We start from the raw sequence: 26,471 nt of genomic DNA, 5'->3' as shown, positions 1-26,471 counted from the left end.
AATTTATTTTTTGAGCATAATGTCCCAAATGAGAGACCAGTTTCTGAGATGGACCCATATAGAAGCTTCTGACTAACACATACACACACATGCACATAAACATATTTATTTACATTTAATCAAACTCCAGTCCACTGTCTGTTACCCCCAGATAAGGCTTAGTGGAATAGTAAAACATGTGAAACCCCCCCCCCCCCCCCCCAATCACCACCACCACCCCCAATTACTTTGATTTAGCTAGGAAAGGAGGATTTGAGATGGGTCTATAACTGGAAAGGGATGTTGGATCCAAATCAGGTTTCTTGAGAACTGCAGCGGATTTAAGGGCAGTAAGGACAGAGCCAGAAGCGAGACATGTATTTATTATTACTGCAATTGGAATATTGATTATAGATGAACATGTGTTAAATAGCGGGATGGGGCAGGGTTGAGCAGACAGGAGGAAGGATTAGACTTAAATGATGAAGCCAGTGACAAAAAGAGAGTCAACAGGTGTGAAGCAAGTGAGTTTTGTAACCAGAGTAGGAAGATTAACAGGGAAGAATGATTGGGAGGTCTCATAGTCTGTAAAGGACAGTTAATTCAGTGGTGGTTATTGAGGTCCTGAATAGGCTTGTAAGTATGGATTTATATAAGAGACATAAACAGCTTTTCCCAAGATATCAGGCTGAAGGGAACCTCATGTGGTTTGCTCCTGGATCACGTTGATCTGATTAGGTTTTTCAGACTCTTTCTGGGACACTTCCAGTTCCAGGTCCTGAAAGTTGTCGATTGTCTTGGTAACATCTTGTTCAGGATGATGAGCAGCAATCAGAAGCTCATAAATCAAAGAGCCGACAATGCCACCTACACAAGTGGCCACCACAGGGATCCACCACCACCCAGCTCCAGCTCCAGCTCTGTCACAGAAAAAAGCCCCACTTAGGCTACATCCACACTAATATATTTTAGTCTTAAAACGCATCACTTTTGCTAAGTTTATGCACGGCATCCACATGACTCTGGAGTTTTCGAGCCCAAAAAACAGAGACTTTTGGAAATGCTGCTGACTACATTTTAGTTTGAAAACTCCAGGGTAGTGTTTTAGTGTAAACGGGTGAAAACAGAGACTTTTGGAAAATATGACACAGGCCCCCACATAACTTCCTGACTGGGTCTCATCAGTCATGATGTATCTTCCCCTATTTGTCACGCTCCTATGTATTATGTGATTCTTTTCTGATAGAAAACAAATGGCATCAGCTGTTTATACCAGCATGCACATGCCCAGTGTACGTGAATGGTCATGTTATCTGCATTTTCAGGCGTGTTAGTGGATGGAGATTATTTCTGATATGGAGTGAAAATGCACATCTGGACAGAGATCATCACACACATCACATTATCTCTAGCCGCTTTATCCTTCTACAGGGTCGCAGGCAAGCTGGAGCCTATCCCAGCTGACTACGGGTGAAAGGCGGGGTACACCCTGGACAAGTCGCCAGGTCATCACAGGGCTGACACATAGACACAGACAACCATTCACACTCACATTCACACCTATGGTCAATTTAGAGTCACCAGTTAACCTAACCTGCATGTCTTTGGACTGTGGGGGAAACCGGAGCACCCGGAGGAAACCCACGCGGACACGGGGAGAACATGCAAACTCCGCACAGAAAGGCCCTCGCCGGCCCCGGGGCTCGAACCCAGGACCTTCTTGCTGTGAGGCGACAGTGCTAACCACTACACCACCGTGCCGCGGACAGAGATCATTTTCATTTTAAAATGCTGTTTTAAAACAAAAATGTATTAGTGTGGATGTAGGCTTAGTAAGGGTTTTTATGTTATTCAGAGATGCTTCATGTGCTGTTCAGAAAAAATTGGGATGGTATGTTGAATTTGAAATTAAAACTGAAAACAATGATTTGTAAATAATCTTTAACCTGTATTGCACTCAAAACAATACAATAGCACATTATTTGATGTTTTGCCTTCATGAATTTTATTGTTTGTTTGATTTTTCAAAATAAACACTTCTTTCAATTCAGAATCTTGCAACACATTTAAAAAAAAAGTTGGAACATTACCACTTTATAATGTTTCCATTCCTTCTCACAACACTTAGATGTTTAGGGACTGAAGATACCAAGTGATGAAGTGTTTCGGGTGTTATTTTGTCCCATTCTTCCTGTAAACAGGTCTTAAGGTGTGCAACAGTACGGGATCATCGTTGTCATATTTTTTCATTTCAAAATTCTCAACATATTCTCTATTGGGGACAGAGGGGACACACCCTCTTCTTCCACAGCCACGCCTTTGTAATGTGTGCAGAATGTGGTTGTGGCAGCGCCACCAGGTCGACGATTCCCTCGGCATCACGGTTGTCGGCCCTCAGCCACCGCCGGCAGGCGTCCCAGAGTTGCTGGCCCTGCGGAGGTCCGCGTAGACTAGCCGGCTGTCGGCAGGGAGCTGCAGAGCCGTCCTCCAACGTGTGGGTCGCACCCCAGAACAGCAACGGCAGCACTTCCGCATGCTTCACCTAGAGGAGGTCGGCCGGCCGTTCGTGTTTGGCCAGCAACTCCGGGACGCCTGCTGGCGGTGGCTGAGGGCCGACAACCGCGACGCCGAGGGAATCGTCGACCTGGTGGCACTGCCACAGTGATTTTGCACTGTCTTGTTCAAATCTCCCTGGAAAAGATGTCATCTTGAAGGCAGCATATGTTGCTCCAAATCTCAGTGTACTTTTCTGCATTAAAGCTCCATCACAGAAGTGTGTTACCTTTGTCAAGGGCACTAACACAACCCCATACTATGACCGACATTTGCTTTTGGACTTGTTGCTGGTAACAGTCTGGATGGTCCTTTGCGTCTTTGGTCCCAAGCACACGGCGTCCATTTCTTCAAAAAAAGACCTGGAATACTGATTCATCTGACCACAATACATGTTTCCACTGTGTGATGGACCATCCCAGATATGTCCGAGCCTAGAGAAGTCAACAGCGCTTTTGGACACAGTTTACATAAGGCTTCCTTTTTGCACAGTAAAGTTTTAACTGGCATTTGTGGATGTAACTTCAGATTGTAGAGCTTGACAAAGGTTTGTCAAAGTAATCCTGAGCCCATGTGGTTCTATCAGCTATAGATGAATGACGGTTCTTGATGCAGTGCCATCTGAGGGATCAGAGATCACTTAGGCTTGTGCCCTTGCATATTACACACCAAAATTCCTCGAGATTCCTTGAATCGTTTGATATTATGCACTGTAGAGGGTGAAATATTCAAGAATCAAAGATTTTTATTGTCAATCCACTATATATCCAGGACATATAGGAGAATTGAAATGCCGTTTCTCTCTCACCTTACTTGTAAAATCCGATAAAAAAGAAAAACTTATATATATATATATATATATATATATATATATATATATATATATATACAGACCCTTTCCAAAAAATTAGAATATCATGGAAAAGTTGTTTAATTTCCATAATTTCATTCAAAAAGTTAAACTTTCATAAATTATAGATTCAGGGCCCACAATTTAAACGATTTCAAGTATTTATTTGTTTATTTTTACATAATTTGGGCTTCCAGCTCATAAAACCCACGAAAACAGGAATAAAAAAAAATTAGAATACTGTGAGGGCGGCACGGTGGTGTAGTGGTTAGCGCTGTCGCTTCACAGCAAGAAGGTCCGGGTTCGAGCCCCGTGGCCGGCGAGGGCCTTTCTGTGCGGAGTTTGCATGTTCTCCCCGTGTCCGCGTGGGTTTCCTCCGGGTGCTCCGGTTTCCCCCACAGTCCAAAGACATGCAGGTTAGGTTAACTGGTGACTCTAAATTGACCGTAGGTGTGAATGTGAGTGTGAATGGTTGTCTGTGTCTATGTGTCAGCCCTGTGATGACCTGGCGACTTGTCCAGGGTGTACCCCGCCTTTCGCCCGTAGTCAGCTGGGATAGGCTCCAGCTTGCCTGCGACCCTGTAGAACAGGATAAAGCGGCTAGAGATAATGAGATGAGAATACTGTGAACAAATCAGCCCAAATTTTGCAGGGCATGAATGTTTTAAACTGAGTGTCACACACTAATCATCTACTAAACTCAAAGCACCTGCACAGTTTCCCCAGGTGTCATTAAATTGCTTCAGTTTAGTTCAATTGTCTCAGTTCAGTTCAATATGGGGAAGACTGTAGACTTGACAACTGGCCAGAAGACCATCATTGATACCCTCCATAGGATGGGTAAGCCACAAAAGTTCATGGCTAAGGAGGCTAGCTGTTCACAGACTGCTGTGTCCAAGCATATCAATGGAAAGTCTAGTGGAAGGCAAAATGTGGCAGGAGAAGATGCACCAGCAAAAGAGATGATCGTGGGCTTCAGTGGATTATCAAACAGAGAAGATTCAAGAATCTGGCAGAGATCCAGAAAGAGTGGAATGAGGCGGGAGTCACAGCTTCAAAAACCACCACATTCAGACGCATCCCGGAGATGGGCTACAACTGTCGGGTTCCTCTGGTCAAGCCACTTCTGAACCTGAGCCAACGTAGGAAGCGTCTCAACTGGGCCAAGGAGAAGAAGGACTGGACTGTTGGCCAGTGGTCCAAGGTCCTCTTTTCCAATGAAAGTAAAGTGTGCCTTTCATTCGGGAATCAAGGTCCAAGGGTTTGGAGGAAGACGGGTGAGGAACAGAACCCAAGCTCCTTGAGGTCCAGTGTGAAATATCCACAGTCAGTCATGATTTGGGGTGCAATGTCCGGTGCAGGTGTTGGTAAACTCTGCTTTCTTAAATCCAAGGTCACCGCAACAGTCTAACAGAATGTTTTAGAGGACTTCATGATTCCTTCTGCTGAGGATCTGTATGGAGATGCAGATTTCATCTTCCAGCAGGACCTGGCCCCTGCCCATACCGCCAGAAGCACCAAAACCTGGTTTGATGCCCATGCCATCACAGTGCTTGACTGGCCAGCCAACTCGCCGGACCTAAACCCCATTGAGAATCTATGGGGTATTCTCAAGAGGAAAATGAGGGGCACTAAACCCAACAACAAAGAAGGGCTGACAGCAAGCATCAAGGAAATCTGGGCTTCCATAACTCCCAGGCAATGCCACAGGCTGATTGCCTCGATGCCACGTCGCATTGAGGCAGTGATTAAGGCAAAGGGATTCCCAACCAAGTATTGAAGATTGACATATCATTTTGAAAGTATCATATTTTGATTTATTTGATGTGATCCTGGGCGGCACGGTGGTGTAGTGGTTAGCGCTGTCGCCTCACAGCAAGAAGGTCCTGGGTTCGAGCCCCGGGGCTGGCGAGGGCCTTTCTGTGTGGAGTTTGCATGTTCTCCCCGTGTCCGCGTGGGTTTCCTCCGGGTGCTCCGGTTTCCCCCACAGTCCAAAGACATGCAGGTTAGGTTAACTGGTGACTCTAAATTGACCGTAGGTGTGAATGTGAGTGTGAATGGTTGTCTGTGTCTATGTGTCAGCCCTGTGATGACCTGGCGACTTGTCCAGGGTGTACCCCGCCTTTCGCCCGTAGTCAGCTGGGATAGGCTCCAGCTTGCCTGCGACCCTGTAGAAGGATAAAGCGGCTAGAGATAATGAGATGAGATGATGTGATCCTAATTTCTTTCTTTTTTTTCTGCAAAAACTGAGAAGTAAATGGTGATTTGTTCACAGTATTCTAATTTTTTTAATTCCTGTTTTTGTGGGTTTTATGAGCTGGAAGCCCAAATTATGTAAAAATAAACAAATAAATACTTGAACTCGTTTAAATTGTGGGCCCTGAATCTATAATCTATGAAAGTTTAACTTTTTGAATGGAATTATGGAAATTAAACAACTTGGCTTTTCCCATTTTACTGTGTGTTGGTCAATTCAGTGAGTGCTGTAAACAAACCCTTTTTATGAAGGCACAGAGAAGCTGCCAGCTGTAGTCAATCATGATCACTAACAGGAAGTTAAGAGACTTTGGCCTTGGCAAGATAAGAAACATTTTGGAAGTTTCAGCACCTCTGAATCTAAGTGAGTGTATGTAAATGTTTGATCTTGTATGTGTAATTTTGACCCTGAGTTGATTTCAGAAAACCCAAAGAAAATTAAAATGTGCACCAAATTCTAGTGTTTTTTTAATTAAAGATATATGCTGTACAATCATTCTGCCACAGAAAAAGAACAGTTCAAAGAAATTACTGAAAGCCCAAATAATGCCATGACATTCATATCCAAGATGACATTCATGTCACTGTATGTAAACTTCTGACCACAACTGTATATTCACAAATGAAATGAAGTTGACCAACAAAACAGGAAATATCTTGGGTTCATTCTGTCTGTAATGAAATACAAGTCAAAGTAAATTTAGAAATCGCTGCTTTCTTTTTTATTTGCATTTTCCACACCGTCCCAACTTTTCCTGAGTTGGTGTTGTATTAAACAAGCACATGCAACCTGTTAACCTGTCGATGACTGTTTTACTTACAAGATTAAGTTGAATGTAAGAATTCAGCTGTATAAGCTCCATTTTTCCAGTGAACATGAAAAATATATATATTTTTAACTAATTATTTTTATTAATTTTTATGAATTTGTTATTTTACTATGATTAGTTATTTTGTTCAGATGATAGTGCAAAATGTGTTAACATGGCCCCCAATTTTTTTTTCATAATCATTTAATCTACTGATTATATTTTCATTTAATTGATTTGTTGGATTATTTTAAAAATATTTTAAATACCAAAATATTTATTTAAAATAATTTCTCTGCAGCATTTCAATCAACAAATACTATCTTTAAATATCATATACTGTATACACACTGATCACCCATAACATTAAAGCCACTGACAGGTGCTGATGCACTCTGCCACACAGTGATTTGAGGATCATGACAAAAAATTAAAGGTGTTGACTGGGCCGACAAATATCCCAAATCTCAGTCCGATTGAGGCCAAGTCAATACCTTGAACTGTTTGTCATGTTCCTCAAACCATCCGTGAACAGTGTTTGCAGTGTGTCAGGGCATATTATCCCGCTGAAAGAGGCCACTGCAATTAGGGAATACCATTGTCATGAAGGGGTGAACTTAGTCCAAAACAATGTCCAGGTAGGTGGTATGTGTCAAAGTAACTTCCACATGAACACCAGAACCCAAGGTTTGGCAAATGATCACTCAGGTCCTCCTGAAGTCAATAATTATCTCTTTCATTTTACCAATATTAAGAGATTATTGTCTCTGTGCTAGTCTGTGACCTGCCCCACCTCTTCCGCATACACTGACTCCTCACTATTGCTGATGCAGCACACCAAATCAGCAAGCTTGGCAATGTGATTTGAGCTGTGCTTTGCAACACAGTTATGAGTCAGTAATGTGTACAGCAGTGGACTGAGCACACAGCCCTGGGGAGTGCCAGTGTTTAGTGTGGTGGTGCTGGAGACTGAGTTCTTCCAGTGAGAAAGTCAGATCCAGTTGAAGAGACCAGCTTATCCTTTCTATATGTCTATAAACAGCATCCTCACATAATTGTCCTCTTTGTCTAGATGAGTCAGTGACAGGTAAAAGGCAAAGGCCTTATCTGTAGACCTACTAAGGCAATAGACAAACTGAAATAGGTCCACAGGGGTTAGAAATACCCACCCCAAGAACTTCATGATGATTAATGGGATGGTACGGGCCACTAGTCATTGAGGCAGGACACAGGCAATTCTTTTGGCACAGCATTTATAGTAGTCATCTTTTAGTACACAGTACCAAATGTCTGGCTCAGTGAGATGTTGAACATGTTAAGATGTCTGCCAGCTGATCAGCACATCCCCTGAGCACCTGAAAACCTGGCATATAGTCTGGTATTTTGTCAGGCCCAGCAGCCTTGTTGTATGGGGTGGTCCCTTTCACTGGATCACTGGTCTCTGCTTCAAACCATGCACAGAAATTGTTCAGTGCTTTTGGGAGCAAGGCATTGCCATTAGAGGCATTTTTGCACTTTTTCTCCCTGATAGCACAATGGATTGGCTTTTGCTGTGCCGAAAGTTGCCTAAAGGCAGCATACTGGGTTTTCAGCACCTCTGCAGTCATTCACAGCTTCACTGTGTGGTAGGATAATGCTTAATTTTGGTGAACAGGGGTGTGTGGCACAGGTTCATTTATCAGCACGGTCTCCTTTAAGAGCACAGTTGTTGGAGGTTGTTTTGGTTGTCCGCAGCTCATGGAGTCAGGAGATGTGCAAGCTGGTTTTTTTTCTCTGCATGTCAGGTGTTGAGATTGTGCCGGTATGGATCATTGCTTGTTTATCGTGCACTCAGAGTTAATTCATATGGTTTATTTGTCTAAGGAGTTTCTCAAGAGCTTCAGACATGGAAAGTGGGCCGGTGATTTGTGCAGTCTGTAACATGCTTGTATGCGAGGCAGGTGAGTGCATTCAGAGATAATTTAGGGGGAATCGGGTGTAATGGATGTGCTAATGTTAAGCCATTCTTTGATGTAGTGTAGGTGGATGCTGTGGATGGCTGTAGTACTTCCTGACTGTAAGCTCAAAAACGCATTGTCTCAGAAACTTCTTGGCTGCTGCTTTGCTGCTGTGCCTTTTTGGCTGTTGCGGCCACCTTGCTGGGTTGCTCAGGGCTCCCCCTGGGTTCTGAAAAATATTCTCCACTTTTTTCCCTTGAAAAACCAAGCCGAAGAAGTATTTTTCACTTTTTCTTATTTTTTTCTTCACTTAGTCTGTATTTTTTCTTGGTTACAACTTATCAAAGTGGACTTAATACAGGTTTATACCAACCAAACTGGCACAGATACGGCTAGGTGTCTCCATTCCATATAAAATTTGGACTCCACTCCAGTCTCTAATAAGAAAGATTTGATTTTGGGCGTCCTGTGCACCATCAAGCTAAAATAACCTGCTGTAGTTTGAGCTTACTTAAGGTTATTTTAGCATAGAATTATTCAAAAGAGGTATTGGGGCTCCCCTTGCCTCTAACTTCAACACAAAACTTTATTTAAAATTGAACAGAGTCGAGAAGAGTCTTGGACCAACTAACAGTGAAGGAATTTGAATTTCCCATCAATTTACAAACAGAACACAGAATGACACCATGATTTTCATGATACGTTCGCCAAAGGACCTCAACACGCCATGCCCCTGAAACGCAGCTCCCTTCAGTCGCTTGCCGGCTGACGGCACTTTTATTATTTATTTTTATTTTTTATTTTTTAAACCGACCACTGTATTACTGACACTGTCTGATGTGCTTGGGGACGATCAGGGCTCTGAATGAGCCTCCCCTGTGGCTGTTTTGGCCCTTAAATCATTTTCAGTGCTTGAAGAAGCCTGCCCAAAAAACTTCGGAAGCTTAGACTGCAGCATTGTTCAGTTCACACAGAAATAATTACAACACCACACCAGGCCAATTAAAATGCATAACAATTGGTCAAAAGCTTGGCGCCAGATTTGGTCATTGTGCTGTTGATTTTTATTGGTGACAAGCATGTGCTCATAGTTTACACGCTGGCTTTTCTAGAAAATAATTTCTATAAAAGATTACTTATGATGACGATAAAGATGACAAATATATTAGTCACTGTGATGACTGCTAGTAATTTTCTTTTCATCAATGACCAGCGCCACCAGGAACCGTGGTTGCTTCACCGCCGGCTTGATTCTAGCTTCTAGCTCCCCTTATTGCTTGGCTAACACTCACCATGCCACATCTGCACCACTGTGTGGGACACTCTCCCTCTGCGTCGTCTGATGTGCTTGTGGTGTGATTGGTGTCTGCTGTTGTGCGTGTGTTGGTGGGTGTATGTCGCATGTTTGTGTGGGTTGAATGTGGCTATGTGTCAGTCTAGTGGCTGTGTATGAATGGCATGCTACCGATTGTTTTTCATGTTTTGTTGTTTAATGTTCTATTAATTTTAGTTTATTTTTTAATTAACCTTCTAATAGCACTGTCAACTCTCTGTTTTGGCTTGGGGTATGGGGCAAATACATGGGGTTTACTCTGTGTTCTTACAGTTTTCTTTTGGTTGTGTTTCTGTTTGGGTTTGATTTGAGTTGCAATTTGATTGTTTGTGTGGTACCACAAAGATTTGAAGACAGTTTGTTTATGATTGGGGAAATTTGTTTTGTTGATTTTCTCTACTGGTGGGATGGAAACTGTGTAGAAGCCATTGTTGCACTATCTCTTCCCAAGATCTATTTGTTAATGCCCTCGTCTTGGAGTCCTTGTACTCTCTTAACTTGTTTTTACCTTTTATGACTACAATGAAATCAATAAATTATATGCATTTGAGGAAGCCTGCATCTCTGCCTCGTTCATTTGATTGAATGGCCTGAATTAGGGTGACAATTCATAGTACTGTTTGAAGTAGGGTTATTCTGAGTTTTTTGATAAAACCTCAGGGAGGTCTAACCATTGCCAGTAGCTGCTGGTCTGCCACAACAGGTTAACATGTGTGATGATGGTCTTGAAGGAAACTACAGCCAATCCCATAGAGTCATCTAATAGTAGCTTCTTTGAACATGATCCAGTCTGTGTGCTGAAAGTTCCTAAAGTGCTCAGATGGCCCCCTTCAGGCAAAGTTCTCTTTGGTTTCAGAACTGGTTTGGTACATTTAAATAGTCAAGTGTAGTAAAACAAAGACCCTGTTTGTTTTTGCATCTTGTGATCTGGACCAGAACAAAATTGTTGTTGGCTGAGGAGACATGAAGACTTGAACCCTTGTGGTGTAATGTATGTGCATGTCAGGCTGACCTGAACACCTCATCGCCCCAGCCGGCAATACAGGTGAAGACCCGAGGGCCAAGGTCTCGTGCTGGGTTGATGGCATAACCGCTATTTGAACCCATGGACACACCAATTACCATAACCACTCCTCCCACCAGCACAGGTTCTAGACCAGGAGGGGCAGGAAAGTTATGGCTGTCACCCAGAGCCAGAACACACACCATCAGGGCTGCTGTGCCGATCACCTGAGAAGCAGGCTTAGTGTTAATCACTCTGATTTTATATGAAATTCTTCATTCAGGTTTTATGGACCCTTTTCAGTCACGTGACCTTCGTAAACGCGACCGCCATTTTGGACATGTAGTGGACTTCGGCTCAAATCGGTTTGAATCCGAGGAAGGCGACAAACATAAAAGAAAAAGGAGCGAGATGCAGAAAACTGTATTTACTAGTTTACTGTAATTATGATCTGGCAGCTATTTACACCGGATCCAGTGTAAATAGCTGCCGGAGCCAACGTCCGGCCGGGCCGCGAGCGAGCGCGCGCCGGCTCCGCGGCCGCCGGCTCCGGCCGGGCCGCGAGCGAGCGCGCGCCGGCTCCGCGGCCGCCGGCTCCGGCCGGGCCGCGAGCGAGCGCGCGCCGGCTCCGCGGCCGCCGGCTCCGGCCGGGCCGCGAGCAAGCGCGCTCCGGAACCTCGGACGTTGGCTCCGGCGGCTATTTACACTGGATCCGGTGTAAATAGCTGCCAGATCATAATTACAGTAAACTAGAATGGAATGTTAACAGCAATGTAATGCCTTTTCTGGCTAATTTTATTCATCTTACCTCCAACAAAGTGGTCACTACACAAGCGCTGTTATGCCGCTATCCATCTTCTCCGTCGGTCAGCATCTACCGGGATCCGATAAAATGATAACCCTTGCCTTGTTTGTTGATGGTTACTACATCCAGGTGCACAACAACATAGTGGCATGATGGAAGTCTTGCTGAAAATAAACACTTTCTTTGCTGCCGTTCCTCAATGCTGGCTGTGGTAAACTACTGGTAGGACATGTCCAAAATGGCGGCCGCGTTTGTCGTGACGTCACGTGAAAAGGGTCCATAGGAAGTAGAGACTGGAAAGACTGGCTCATGGATAATTTACACTATTAATGAAATTGTTCAATGGCATATTTAAGGAATTAGTTAATTGTTAATAGTTGTGTTCATTATATTGACTACAATGTAAATAACCCTATGATGCAGTGACATAATTCAAAAACATGGCTAGAATGAATAATATAAATGATAATACTGACAATTATGTTACATGGATCTACTGAATCAGGAATGTGATTTGAAAGAAATTTTTCAGTTCAGGTCACCTGGTCTACTACTCCTCCCCATACACTCAGGTATTCTGCAGGGTAAGTGGAGAAAATTCCTGCTGTGGCTTTGGAACCACTCACTGTAAGATCCCCACCACTGTAATGGATTATGGCATCTGGACACAGAAGCAGAGATGCAGACACATACAACAATGCATATTACCACCATCACCACACCTTATAACCTGAGTTAACAGATGGTCCCTAAAGCAAGTGTAAGCCCTTTTCTCTCACCAAAATACTGCAAAGCAACAGTGGCTGCAGCCAGAAAAGCACCAAACACCTGTGAAATGATGTAGAATGGCAGCCGAGTCCAGGGGAACCTGCCCAGGAAACATAGGCTGAGAGACACAGCAGGGTTCAGGTGAGCTCCTAAGGCAGAGAAAAGAAGACCAGAGAGGATGAATATTCCATCTATTCCTGTAATAGCTGTTATTCCTTTTCAGTTGAACCAGGTTAACTTCTAGCTCATCTGGCCATAGGCCAGGCTGGATGAGCTTATGCAATCACATGTTGTCAGTCAGTCGTTGTTGTCTGTCTACAATTTACAAAAATCGCTACAGGATTGATCGGATTTCGATCAAACTCAAATACAATATTCCCTAGGTGGGAGTGCATAAAAGTTGTCAAGACAGTGGCACCACCTGTCATATTTACAATTTTATGGGCATTTGAAAATTTTGGGTGACTCGTCACACCAAACACTACTGTTTGTAAACTGCTAGGATGTTTTCACTGAAACTCACTCAGAAGACTCTAAAGACATATTCCAACAAGAATTGTTCACCAGGTGGCACCAGCTGCCATGGATGCAGCTACACAGGGCCACACATGCAATTTCACAAAAATCACTACTCCTCCCACTGGATTGATTGGATTTCAAACTCACACATAACAACAGTGGCTACAGCCTCATTGAGGCTGTTTTTATACCAATGTTATAAAGTGGGAAATTGACACTGTAAACTCTGGTCATATATATTATATATAAATAAAATACCTTATCGCCAAATACATGCTGCTTACACTCAAGGCCTGATGTACTGATCTATTTGTATCGTTTCATTATTGTTATTCATAGGTTTGTAGTATTTTATGCTAATATCTATAGTAATATTATCACCTACAGTATTTGTGAAGTATACACACACCATAGTATTCTTTTATCTTTACAATTAAGTCTGTCAGTAATTACTTAATCCAGACACCTACATTAATTTCTGTTAATGTGTTGAGAATATCCGCTACATATTTGAGAAGCTTTAAAATGCTCAGGCTTGATGGCTAGAGAACTCCCTTAAGATCGCTCTGGAGAACTCCCTGGAAACCTCTCTAGAGAACTCCCTGGAAATCTCTCTGGAGAACTCTGGAAAACTTTCTAGACAGCTCCCTGGAGATTGCTCTGGAGAACTCTCTGATCACATGATCTGGTAAGGAGTCCCGCCCCTCCTCCAGCCATTTCATACTTAATAACAATATTGTTTATTTTTCTTTAAAATGGCTAAAATGGTATTTTAAAAAATATATCATCAAAATGGTCAAAATAGTCTTCTCCATATTATCTTGGATGGAATTATTTTAACCTATTTTAGCATCATCCTTTGCTGACAGGGTATAAAAAGCAAATGCCCCCCTACCTCTGCATTCATAATGGTACATTTGTAATATTTCTGTAAACCTGACATTAGTGATGCATTATCGGTTTATAAGTTTACATCAGGAACTACTGATTATCTCTTTATCAGCATCACCCACATTAGACAATTCAACAGCTGGTATCTGACTACAAATTTAATTGATTAGACTTAGACAAAGACTTGCAGTGTTTGTTGGTTTGTTTGTTGGTTGGTTTTTACTGATTTATTTTTACAATTAGTCACTACATAAGGAAAGCGAACTAGCAAGCAGGTTAAACTAGCAAGGTTTTAGGCAGACTGTGTTGATTATATTGGCTCCTTAACCAGCATGATCTGTGTACGCATGTAAAGAGAATGTAATGTAAAGAGAAATATTTCCAGGTTGTTTTGGTGAAATTTCCTCAAATTTTAAAAGCAGTCATATTATAGGCAGAGAAACCCAAATTTCTTCAACAATCTTTTGTAATTTTTGGCTGTTTTCCCAGGCTGTTGCACATCTGAGTTTGTAGTCTCCATTAATCCTCTTTGGTTGCCTTTCAGCTCTTTTCATTTTTGTGATGTATAACAGGCCTGTCCCAATGACAGTACACGTTAGAAGAAAAAGAAGAAGCCTTTATTTGTCACATGCACACTCATCCTCTGCATTTAACCCATCTGAAGCAGTGAACACACACATGCGAACATGCACGCACGCGCACGCACACACACACATACACACACATACCCAGAGCAGTGGACAGCTATGTTACAGCGCCCAGGGAGTAGTTAAGGGTTAGGTGCCTTGCTCAAGGGCACTTCAGCCCAAGGCTGCTCCATGTTAACTTAACCATGTCTTTGAACTGTGGAGGAAACCGGAGCACCCGGAGGAAACCCACGCAGACATGGCGAGAACATGCAAATTCCACACAGAAAGGCCCCCATCGGCCACTGGGCTTAAAACCCAGAACCTTCTTGCTGTGAGGCGACAGTGCTAACCACTACACCACCGTGCCGCCCACCATGTTTTGGGTGTCATAACTGGATCTTTTGGATTCCATCTGTTCATGTCTGAACATTGATGAGGGCACTGACAGGGAATTTGACACTTCTCATCAATATCATTCAACTTTTACTAAATTGGAAACTTGCTTTAATATTTTGCACAAAATAAAACATCCTTATCCTTGATCTCCAATACAGGAATATGAACTGTGTGAATTTAACACCAATTTTTGGTAGCATAAAACAGCTTCCTATTTGAAATGGTTCAGCCAAGTTTTGCTTCCATGCAGAATTCCAGCATAACTGTTGGTGCCAGACAAGCTGGGTTCAGTATTCCAGAAAACACTCATTCCCTTGGATTAATAAACCACATCAGATTTCTCTTCTGTCATCCATCAAGAAGAATTTGAGGCTACAGTGGACACAGGCTCACCAAAACTGGGAAGCTATGGATTGCACAAACATTACCTTACCTGGTCATTTTACCTGTTAAGAGGTGTAACTAGTAAAGTGGATGGTGAGTGTATGAAGGCTTATATAGTGACCTACTTCATCAATGTCTCATCTCATCTCATTATCTCTAGCCGCTTTATCCTTCTACAGGGTCGCAGGCAAGCTGGAGCCTATCCCAGCTGACTACAGGCGAAAGGCGGGGTACACCCTGGACAAGTCGCCAGGTCATCACAGGGCTGACACATAGACACAGACAACCATTCACACTCACATTCACACCTACGCTCAATTTAGAGTCACCAGTTAACCTAACCTGCATGTCTTTGGACTGTGGGGGAAACCGGAGCACCCGGAGGAAACCCACGCGGACACGGGGAGAACATGCAAACTCCACACAGAAAGGCCCTCGCCGGCCCCGGGGCTCGAACCCAGGACCTTCTTGCTGTGAGGCGACAGCGCTAACCACTACACCACCGTGCCGCCCACTTCATCAATGTAAAAGGTGTTAATAGTAATTTATTCATTCACATGGATTAACCAAAACTTTCCACATAGTTCTACACCTAATGATATACTGTATTTTTATTTTATGATTGATTTTTTTTCCAAAAATACAAGATCATAATATATTCTGTTACTGGGTTATAAAATACTTGTATTTCTACAAATACTTTGGCTATGTTTCTGCTAAAAATCAGCTGGAGGCAGGTCAGAATAAAACTCAAACAAAGAGAAACTGTTTGTTAGTGTTTAATCCAGCATTATTAAAGATATTTATTAATCCAAGGGTTCCTTCCTGAATGTCCTGCACCAAATGATGTGGAAGAGGAATGGAGTACTCTCTGAGATGCTGTTTATGCAGCTGCAACTGATGTCCTTGGCCTTGCACAGCGTAGTCCCAAGGACTGGTTTGATGAAAATGACACAGAGATCAGTAAGCTCCTAGACACACTGCACAAGAGACATCTTGAACAGAGACTGTAGAAGGAAAAAGGATTGGTACCAGCAAACCAAGCAACTCATGCAGAAAAGGTTATGTGAGATGAAGAATGCCTGGTGGAAGAGGAAGTCTGAAGAGCTACAAGCCGCAGCGGATGCCCACAACATGAAGACCTTCCATGATGGTCTCAGAGCTGTATATGGGCTCAAAAACACAGGCACCATCCCAGTATGAACTGTGGACAAATCAACCCTCTGGACTGACAAAAAAGGATATCCTTGCCCATTGGGCAGAACATTTCAATGCCCTCCTCAATAGGGAGTCCACCATTTCTGATGAGGCCATCACAGCTCTCCCACAGTTATCAGTAAACGACTCATTAGCTACCCTTCCTAGTCAAGCCGAGACCCAGAAGGCCCTGAAACAGACTGTGTCTGGAAAAGCACCAGGAACAGATGGTATTCAGGCTGACATCCACAAAGCTGGAGGAGAGGTGCTGGAAAGTAGACTGACCACTCTGTTTCAGTTGATCTGGAAGACAGGTCAAGTCCCTCAAGACTTCAAAGAAGCATCAGTTGTTCACATCTACAAGAGAAAGGGTGACAAATCATCCTGCGACAACCATCGAGGAATCTCGCTCTTCTGCGGAGTGGGAAAGATTCTTGCCCGCATCATACTGAACAGACTTATTGGCCACATCTCGGGCACCATTATCCCAGAAGTTCCATGTGGTTTCCACTCAGGCAGAGGAACATATGACATGGTTTTTGCTGTCTGCCAGATGCAGGGAAAGTGTTGAGAGCAAAACAAAGAGCTTCACATGGTGTTTCTTGATCTGACTAAGGAATTTGATTCAATAAACAGGAAGGGTTTGTGGAAGGCTCTCCATAAATTTGGATGCCCAGAGAGCCTCATCTAACTCATTGCATCATTTCATGATGGCATACAAGCCAGAGTACAGGAAAATGCCGACATCTCGGACCCGTTCCCAGTGGAAAATAGTGTAAAACAGGGCTGTGGCTTGGCCTGCACCCTGTTCTCAATCTACTTTGTGACAATGTTGATTGACACCTTCAAGGCCTGTGACAGGGGCATCTACATCCAGTTTCACACAGATGGAAAGCTTTTAACTTAAGACAGCTGCAGGTCAAGTCAAAAGTGTTCAAGGCACTTCTACGAGAGTTTCTCTTCGCCGATGACTGCGCCCTTGCTGCTCATACACATGAGGACATACGGTGCACAACAGACGGATTTGCAGTTGCCTGCAAACGATTTGGACTCACAATCAGCCTGCAAAACAGAGTCCATGTACCAAGCAGCACCTGTGCAACACATGCGTGTCATATCTCCTCCTGTGATTTAAGATTGACAACACAGAAATCAACTCTGTTGACAGATTCTGTTACCTGGGAAGTACGATCTGCAGCAATGGATCCTTCAATGCAGAAGTGGCACTGCGCATCGCTAAAGTAAGCCAGGCCTTTGGTAGACTTAACAATAGACTCTGGAATGACAAAAGCATCAAGCTCAGCACAAAAGTAGCCACCTACAGAGCTGTCATTTTGAGCACCTTACTGTACTGCTCAGAGTCCTGGACAACCTATCGTCGCCATATCCAGCTGCTCAATCAGAGATGCCTGCGAAAAATCATGAACATAAGATGGCAAGACAAGGTCTCCAACCTGGAGGTACTGGAGAGATGTGGACTGCCCTGCATAGAAAGCCTGTTAGTTCAGAGCCAGCTGCATTGGACAGGACACATCATCCACATGGAAGACTCCAGGATACCCAAGATGTTGTTGTATGGTCAGCTGAAACAGGGACACCAAAATCCTGGAAGACCATACAAACATGACAAGGATACCTTGAAGACAAGCCTCAAAGCCTGTGATATAGATGTTGACTCTTGGGAATACCATGCTCTTGACTGCCTGCACTGGAGACAGTTGTGCTCTACGGGCATCAGAGCTTTTGAACAAAAAAGAACACTGGCCATAAAGGAGAAATGAGAGCGGCACAAGCAAGGCACACCTCCCACAGACATCTTCCTCTGCAACACCTGTGGGAAATCCTGTGTGTCAAGAATTGGACTCTCTACTCCCACATGCAGACTCACATGAACAAATAACCTGATTGCCTACTCATCTGTCAGCCTGACGGGAGACTCCATTATTAAAGATATGATATTTATTACTGAATTCTCATAGTTTTTTCATCTTTTTGACTAGTCACTTACATAGTGAATTAAACTGATTTAATCCGAACTTTCACTAACTGAAAAACAGGTTGCTTTTTGATGTCAGCTCTGACCTCATGTTTTCTGTCAGTGGAAAGTTTATAAATTAAATGCTCTAATAAATACAATATTATTGTAGCATCTAATATTTGTAGTTTATAAAATAGTATGTACTGAGAGGGTCTGTGGAAACGTATTTTAAGATAAAGTCCTGGCTGTAAACATTTTTGGAACCTCTGGCTTATGCGATGTACAAGTACGAGTCAAATGCCAAATATTACAGCTATATTTATATTTAAGGGCGGCACGGTGGTGTAGTGGTTAGCGCTGTCGCCTCACAGCAAGAAGGTCCTGGGTTCGAGCCCCGGGGCCGGCGAGGGCCTTTCTGTGCGGAGGTTGCATGTTCTACCCGTGTCCGCGTGGGTTTCCTCCGGGTGCTCCGGTTTCCCCCACAGTCCAAAGACCTGCAGGTTAGGTTAACTGGTGACTCTAAATTGACCGTAGGTGTGAATGTGAGTGTGAATGGTTGTCTGTGTCTATGTGTCAGCCCTGTGATGACCTGGTGACTTGTCCAGGGTGTACCCCGCCTTTCGCCCATAGTCAGCTGGGATAGGCTCCAGCTTGCCTGCGACCCTGTAGAAGGATAAAGTGGCTAGAGATAATGAGATGAGATTTATATTTAAAAAATAGCATTTTAATATATTAATTACACCACAGCTTCTTATATGAATGAAACTAATTTAATGGACAGTCTTACTTGGATAGTCGGTATGATTATAAACAGAACAGATGTGTGTAATATAATATTCACTACAAAATGGAGGATAAAATGAACAGTGATGGAACATTTGTTTTTTCTTCTCCCAAGCCAAATGGCACATCCATTTGGGCAGTAGGGCAGTCCATCTGCTTATTTACTTAGGGTTGTCTTTTTAGCAAACATTTGCAGCTACTGCCAAATATGTGTATTTTAAAACATGGTGATCAGTTTCACATGCATTAATGTTATGTATTTTCCGAGCTACATAATCTCCAAGAGCCAGTGAGGAAGCTAAGAGGGAAAAACAATTTCATCAGGAAGGAAGCATCAGCCATCTGCTATCACATTTTAATGAAGAGGAAACCCAAACTTTCCACAGCCTTTCTGCCTGCAATCTGGTTAGGTGACTACTGATTTTCCTGCTTATGATTTTTTTTTTTTTTTATGTTTGGAAGGAAGGAGGAAAGATAGCTTTAAATCCGTGCTTGATTAACTGTTCAAGAGAGATTAGTATAAATGAGTGGGAGGTGTTTATTTATTTATTGCTAAGCACCTTAACAAAGGGCAGGCAGCACAGTGGTGTGGTGGTTATTACTGTCACCTAACAGCAAGAAGGTTCTGAGTTCGAGCCTCACAGCTGATGGGGGCCTTTCTGTGGGGGCTTTGCATGTTGTCCCCATGTCTGTGTGGGCTTCCTCTGGGTGCTCCAGTTTCCCCAAAGACATCCAGTTAGGCTAACTGGCTACTCTAAATTGTCCATTGATCAAGAGGGATGGGCTCTGCCATGTTTAAAATGCCCGAGACACACCAATAATGGACTATTAAAATGTCATCAGTGGTGCCCTACAGCCTCTGCTGGCTATAGGGAGAAGACCACCTAGACAAACATAACTTAGCACTACAGGGCATGAAGTACTAACACATATGCAACTACTCTTCTACATAAAATGTGGCTCACCTGATACTCCTTTGGAAACATAGATTCCAAATGTAGTGCCCAAAGCAAATCCAAGATTGATTGACAAGTATTCTCCTTTGCTGTTTTCCGAAGTTGTGACCTGAGCGACTGAGCCACAGCCAAACAGCTACAGTGAGAAGACACAGGGTGATTTAGGGAGAAAGTAGAACAAACCAGAAATAATTTTCAGTGCGAACATGAATCTTTGTTCTTGCATCAATGTTTCTTATAAATTACAACCCCAATTCCAAAAAAGTTGGGATATTGTGTAAAACGTAATAAAAAAAATTTAAAAACAAAATAATTTGCAAATCACGGAAAGCCTATATTTCATTGAAAATAGTACAAACACAACATATCAAATGGTCTCATCTCATTATCTCTCGCCGCTTTATCCTTCTACAGGGTCGCAGGCAAGCTGGAGCCTATCCCAGCTGACTACGGGCAAAAGGCGGGGTACACCCTGGACAAGTCACCAGGTCATCACAGGGCTGACACATAGACACAGACAACCATTCACACTCACACCTACGGTCAATTTAGAGTCACCAGTTAACCTAACCTGCATGTCTTTGGACTGTGGGGTAAACCGGAGCACCCGGAGGAAACCCACGCGGACACGGGGAGAACATGCAAACTCCACACAGAAAGGCCCTCGCCGGCCCCGGGGCTCGAACCCAGGACCTTCTTGCTGTGAGGCGACAGCGCTAACCACTACACCACCCATATCAAATGGTGAAACTGAGAAATTTTATTGTTTTTTGAAAAATATATGCTCATTTTAAATTTGATATCAGCAACATGTTTCAAAAAAGTTGGGATAGGGACATGTTTACCACTGTGCTGCAGCACCTCTACTTTTAACACTCTGTAAACATTTGGGAACTGAGGAGATCAATTGCTGTAGTTTTGAAAGAGAAATGTTGTCACATTCTTGCCTGATATACAGTAGTGCTTGAAAGTTTGTGAACACTTTAGAATTTTCTATATTTCTGCATAAATATGACCTAAAACATCATCAGATTTTCACACAAGTCCTAAAAGTAGATAAAGAGAACCCAGTTAAACAAATGAGACAAAAATATTATACTTGGTCATTTATTTATTGAGGAAAATGATCCAATATTAAATATCTGTGAGTGACAAAAGTATGTGAACCTCTAGGATTAGCAGTTAATTTGAAGATGAAATTAGAGTCAGGTGTTTTCAATCAATGGGATGACAATCAGGTGTGAGTGGGCACCCTGTTTTATTTAAAGAACAGGGATCTATCAAAGTCTGATCTTCACAACGCATGTTTGTGGAAGTGTAGCATGGCACGAACAAAGGAGATTTCTGAGGACCTCAGAAAAAGCGTTGTTTATGCTCATCAGGCTGGAAAAGGTTACAAAACCATCTCTAAAGAGTTTGGACTCCACCAATCCACAATCAGACAGATTGTGTACAAATGGAGGAAATTCAAGACCATTGTTACCCTCCCCAGGAGTGGTCGACCAACAAAGATCACTCCAAGAGCAAGGCATGTAATAGTCGGCGAGGTCACAAAGGACCCCAGGGTAACTTCTAAGCAACTGAAGGCCTCTCTCACATTGGCTAATGTTAATGTTCATGAGTCCACCATCAGGAGAACACTGAACAACAATGGTGTGCATGGCAGGGTTGCAAGGACAAAGTCACTGCTCTCCAAAAAGAACATTGCTGCTCGTCGGCAGTTTGCTAAAGATCACGTGGACAAACCAGAAGGCTATTGGAAAAATGTTTTGTGGATGGATGAGACCAAAATAGAACTTTTTGGTTTAAATGAGAAGCGTTAAGTTTGGAGAAAGGAAAACACTGCATTCCAGCATAAGAACGTTATCCCATCTGTGAAACATGGTGGTGGTAGTATCATGATTTGGGCCTGTTTTGCTGCATCTGGGCCAGGACGGCTTGCCATCATTGATGGAACAATGAATTCTGAATTATACCAGCAAATTCTAAAGGAAAATGTCAGGACATCTGCCCATGAACTAAATCTCAAGAGAAGGTGGGTCATGCAGCAAGACAACGACCCGAAGCACACAAGTCGTTCTACCAAAGAATGGTTAAAGAAGAATAAAGTGAATGTTTTGGAATGGCCAAGTCAAAGTCCTGACCTTAATCCAATCAAAATGTTGTGGAAGGACCTGAAGCGAGCAGTTCATGTGAGGAAACCCACCAACATCCCAGAGTTGAAGCTGTTCTGTACGGAGGAATGGGCTAAAATTCTTCCAAGCCGGTGTGCAGGACTGATCAACAGTTACTGGAAATGTTTATGTGCAGTTATTGCTGCACAAGGGGGTCACACCAGATTCTGAAAGCAAAGGTTCACATACTTTTGCCACTCACAGATATGTAATATTGGATCATTTTCCTCAATAAATAAATGACCAAGTATAATATTTTTGTCTCATTTGTTTAACTGGGTTCTCTTTATCTACTTTTAGGACTTGTGTGAAAATCTGATGATGTTTATGCAGAAACATAGAAAATTCTAAAGGGTTCACAAACTTTCAAGCACCACCGTACAATTTCAGTTGCTCAACAGTTCGGGGTCTCCTTTGTCGTATTTTGCATTTCATAATGCACAAAATGTTTTAAATGGGAGACAGGTCTGGACTGCAGCAGGCCAGTTTAGCACCCGGACTCCTTTACTACAGATTTACTTTATTCTTTTCATTCCATTTTTTCTGAAGAAAGGTATCATTTTCCATTGCATTCTCCATTGCAGCGCTCTGCTTCTTCTCCAAATTAATGACACACCCACTGATGTCATCACAGTTCAGGCTGGAAAAGTCAGCTATATTTTGGTTCCAGCTGGGAACCAACTTTTCAGGTTCTGAACCAATTTAATATTGGTCAAAGTGCTCTAAATGATTCAAAATTTGGTGGACAAATCAGAAGAGAACCTGTTGCCTGTTGGTGGAAAAGGGGTGTCCGAGTGGTGAACCCCTCCCCTTCTTCACTTCTGGGATGATCTTTTCAGACCCAATCATGTTACTGACCTGTCAGCATTTAACCTAATTAGTATGTTTTTTGTTTTGTTTTTTTTAACATTACACAACTTTTCCAGTCTTTTCTTGTCCCTCTTCTAACTTTTTTGAAACATGTTGCTGGCATCAAATTCAAAATGAGCATATATTAAAAGAACAACAAAATAACAATAAAATATCTCAGTTTCAACTTTTGATATGTTGTCTTTGTACTGTTTTCAATTAAATATAGGGTTTCTACGATTTGCAAATCATAACATATTTTACACAGCGATCCAACTTTTTTGGAATTAGGTTTGTATAAAAATATGAAGTAGTAAAATATAAAATTGCTTTATTAGAGATAATTTAATAATTAAAAAGTATAGAGTAGAAAGTAACAAAATGAAATAAACGTCTAAATCTGATTTTAGTCTGTCCACTAACCTAGACTTCTATTTCTAATCTAGTCATGTAGAGGCATGTTATGTGTATAATGTGTATAATCCCCAAAACTGGGGGAAATGATAAGATAGAGAAATATGACAGATTAAAATAAAATAATAGAGGCTCTGTTCAGAGAATTTTGTTGGCATGGTTCGGGTCCAGTGTTGCCAGATACTGCTGACGTTTTCCAGCCCAATTATGTTCATAACCCACCAAAATGCACTTGAAACCGCCCAATCTGGCAACACTGTTCAGGTCCTGCAATTCAATACGAAGTTCTTCTGGCTGATTATCTTTATTGTATGATGAAACTGTTCTGATGGGAGTGGTCTCTTCCAGGATGACTCCACCCCCTCCACAAGACACTGGAGCTCGCTGATTGGTTTGCCGAGTCTGAAAACGGCGTGAATCTTCTGGCATTTGTGTTGGTCCAGCACCTTAGTACACACCTTGTGCTGGTTTTTTCTTTCATTTGTCATCTGTCTGCATGTTTCCAAAGACAGCTTTCAGAGGCAGTGTTTGGCTCTAAACCCAACAATATGTTACAGTTTTGTGGCTCCAGAACTTACACTCATCTTAATCATCAAAGCTGTTCCTGTATTCATCAAAGTCTTTAAAAAACAAAACATTATTTTTTTATTGCAAGTGTTTTAACTGTTATGAAGAAAGTTCTTTCCACTTTCAGTTGGAGAGGTGATGTATTTCCAGACTGAACCTTGAAGTGTATTGCCAATTCCTTATCACTAAAACATACAATTGCCCAAAAAAAGATTCATCAGTAGCCAAAGAAACCATCTGAAAGACAGCTACCTTTAATTACAGGTTTTATTTTAGAATTAGGGTCTTCATTATAATACTGAAATTATTTGGAATGACTGTGTAACTAATAAATTATATTATTTGGTCAGCAGTTCTATCAAGCTTGCTTATATTAAGTATATTAACATTTATTTTAGACTACAGTGCTGCATTGTGATGGTAAATCATTGAACTAGAAGTATAATTTAAAGATTTACAGGTCGATAACCTTTTCTGTTTCCCTCTTTGCCCTCACCATGCCAGAAAGCTCAAAGTCCTCACGTAACCAGTGTCTCTTGATGAAGATATGTTCAATTTACAAATAAATCCCAGAACAGACTTTATCAGAGGTAGGAATTCATTTTCTTTTGAAGAGAACCAGAGAACCTCGGAAACATCTAGAATGAAAGTGTCCTTTACTTTGTTAGACAATAAAATAAATCATTTTAAATGAGTAGACTCAAAAAGTAATGACTACAAATTAATACAAGGAAAACCAAAGTACTTAAATAATATATAAATGAATTAACAGACTTACTATTAAAATGTACACTCCAAGAAACTCAGCAAAACATTCTCTAACCAGGCAACTGCTGATCTGGCATCTCTTAAATACTCGGTCCATGTTTCAGTTTTCAAGAATTCACTCTGTGTAGGAATGCAGTTTCTTCACAGTGACACACAGCTCAAATGAAACAAGCTGGATCAGCACTTACTAACTTATTACAGAGAAAAGCCCTTTCTCAAGAACCGTGTGTGTGTGCACTGCAAACCAAACTGCATGCTAGAACAATTTCATGCCATAAAATGTTCTTATATTCTGTCTATTCTTATATTCTGTTATTCTTATATTCTTATATTCTATATATTCTGTCTAAAGAACACTGCAGATAAAGCTCGGATAACAGAGATAAAAAAAAAGAAATAATACACGATGTACAAAAAACAAATAATTTAAACATGAACATAATCTGCATTATAGGTGTGTGTTAAACTTTCTATGAAGTCATAAAGTAATAAAGCAACGCACTTTGATTAGATAAGTGATTTTTATTTTTAACTATTCATTTAACATTTCTAAAGTGTTCATGGGATGTTTTGTAAAATAATGTACATATCAGACATCAAAATACAAGCTTGGAGTTTAAACTGCACAATAACAAACCTTTTTTTGGCTATAGAAATGCAAAAATAAGTCCTAATTCCCATGTGAATTTGTTGTAAATATGCCTTAAGTATCATTTAATAATTGAATAATAATTCATCAAGATAGCCTAAAATATCTCATAATTGAAAGCATAAATCCTAGTACACAGTTGTACACAGGATGAACCGACATTAAGTACACTCATGAAACAGGAAGTGGAGAAACTGCAGTGCACTTCAGTAGTAAATGTATAAAGAGAAGATCATTTTGTGTGTCATGATTGTGAAGAGATAAGATCATTCAGATTGGAGGTTTATAGACTGCATAATAATATGGAGCTGTAGACAATGAACATGCCAGGGATGGCATGATTACACTGAGTGCAGAATTATTAGGCAAGTGAGTATTTTGACCACAACATCCTTTTAATGCATGTTGTCCCACTCCAAGCTGTTTAGGCTTGAAAGTCTACTACCAATTAAGTATATCAGGTGCTGTGCATCTGTGTAATGAGAGGGGGTGTGGTCTAATGACATCAACACCCTATATCAGGTGTGCATAATTATTAGGCAACCTCTTTTCCTCTGGCAAAATGGGTCAGAAGAGAGATCTGACAGACTTTGAAAAGTATAAAATTGTGAGATGTCTTGCAGACGGATGCAGCAGTCTTGAAATTGCGAAGATGTTGAAACGTGATCACCGAACAATCAAGCGTTTCATTGCAAATAGTCAACAGGGTCGAAAGAAGCGTGTGGGGGAAAAAAAGGCGCAAAATAACTGCACATGATCTGCGGAAAATCAAGCGTGAAGCTAACAAGCAGCCATTAGCATCCAGTTCTGCCATATTCTAGAGTTGCAACATTCCTGGACTGTCAAAGAGTACAAGGTGTGCAATACTGAGGGACATGGCCAAGGTAAGGAAGGCTGAAAAACGACCACCACTGAGTAAGGCACACAAGATAAAACGTCAAGACTGGGCCAAGAAATATCTTAAGACTGATTTTTCTAAGGTGCTGTGGTCTGATGAGATGAGAGTGACTCTTGATGGGCCAGA

The 26,471-nt window shown here is 41.9% G+C and overlaps 1 protein-coding gene across 1 annotated transcript; it reads right to left on the bottom strand.

Annotated features, from left to right (window-relative positions):
- Window positions 1-679: 679 nt before the first annotated feature.
- aqp10b (aquaporin 10b) lies at window positions 680-24,895 on the bottom strand. The gene is made up of 6 exons (XM_060904961.1): window positions 24,809-24,895; window positions 20,036-20,162; window positions 12,305-12,442; window positions 12,068-12,186; window positions 10,730-10,947; window positions 680-899 (listed from the first exon to the last, which is right to left on the bottom strand). Exons 1-6 carry the CDS (start codon window positions 24,893-24,895, stop codon window positions 680-682), a joined length of 909 nt encoding a protein of 302 aa, XP_060760944.1.
- Between the last annotated feature and the right edge of the window lie 1,576 nt (window positions 24,896-26,471).

The sequence above is a fragment of the Neoarius graeffei genome, chromosome 22 (genome assembly GCF_027579695.1).
Source record: "Neoarius graeffei isolate fNeoGra1 chromosome 22, fNeoGra1.pri, whole genome shotgun sequence".
NCBI lineage: Eukaryota > Metazoa > Chordata > Actinopteri > Siluriformes > Ariidae > Neoarius > Neoarius graeffei.
This window is presented reverse-complemented; position numbering and strand designations above follow the sequence as displayed.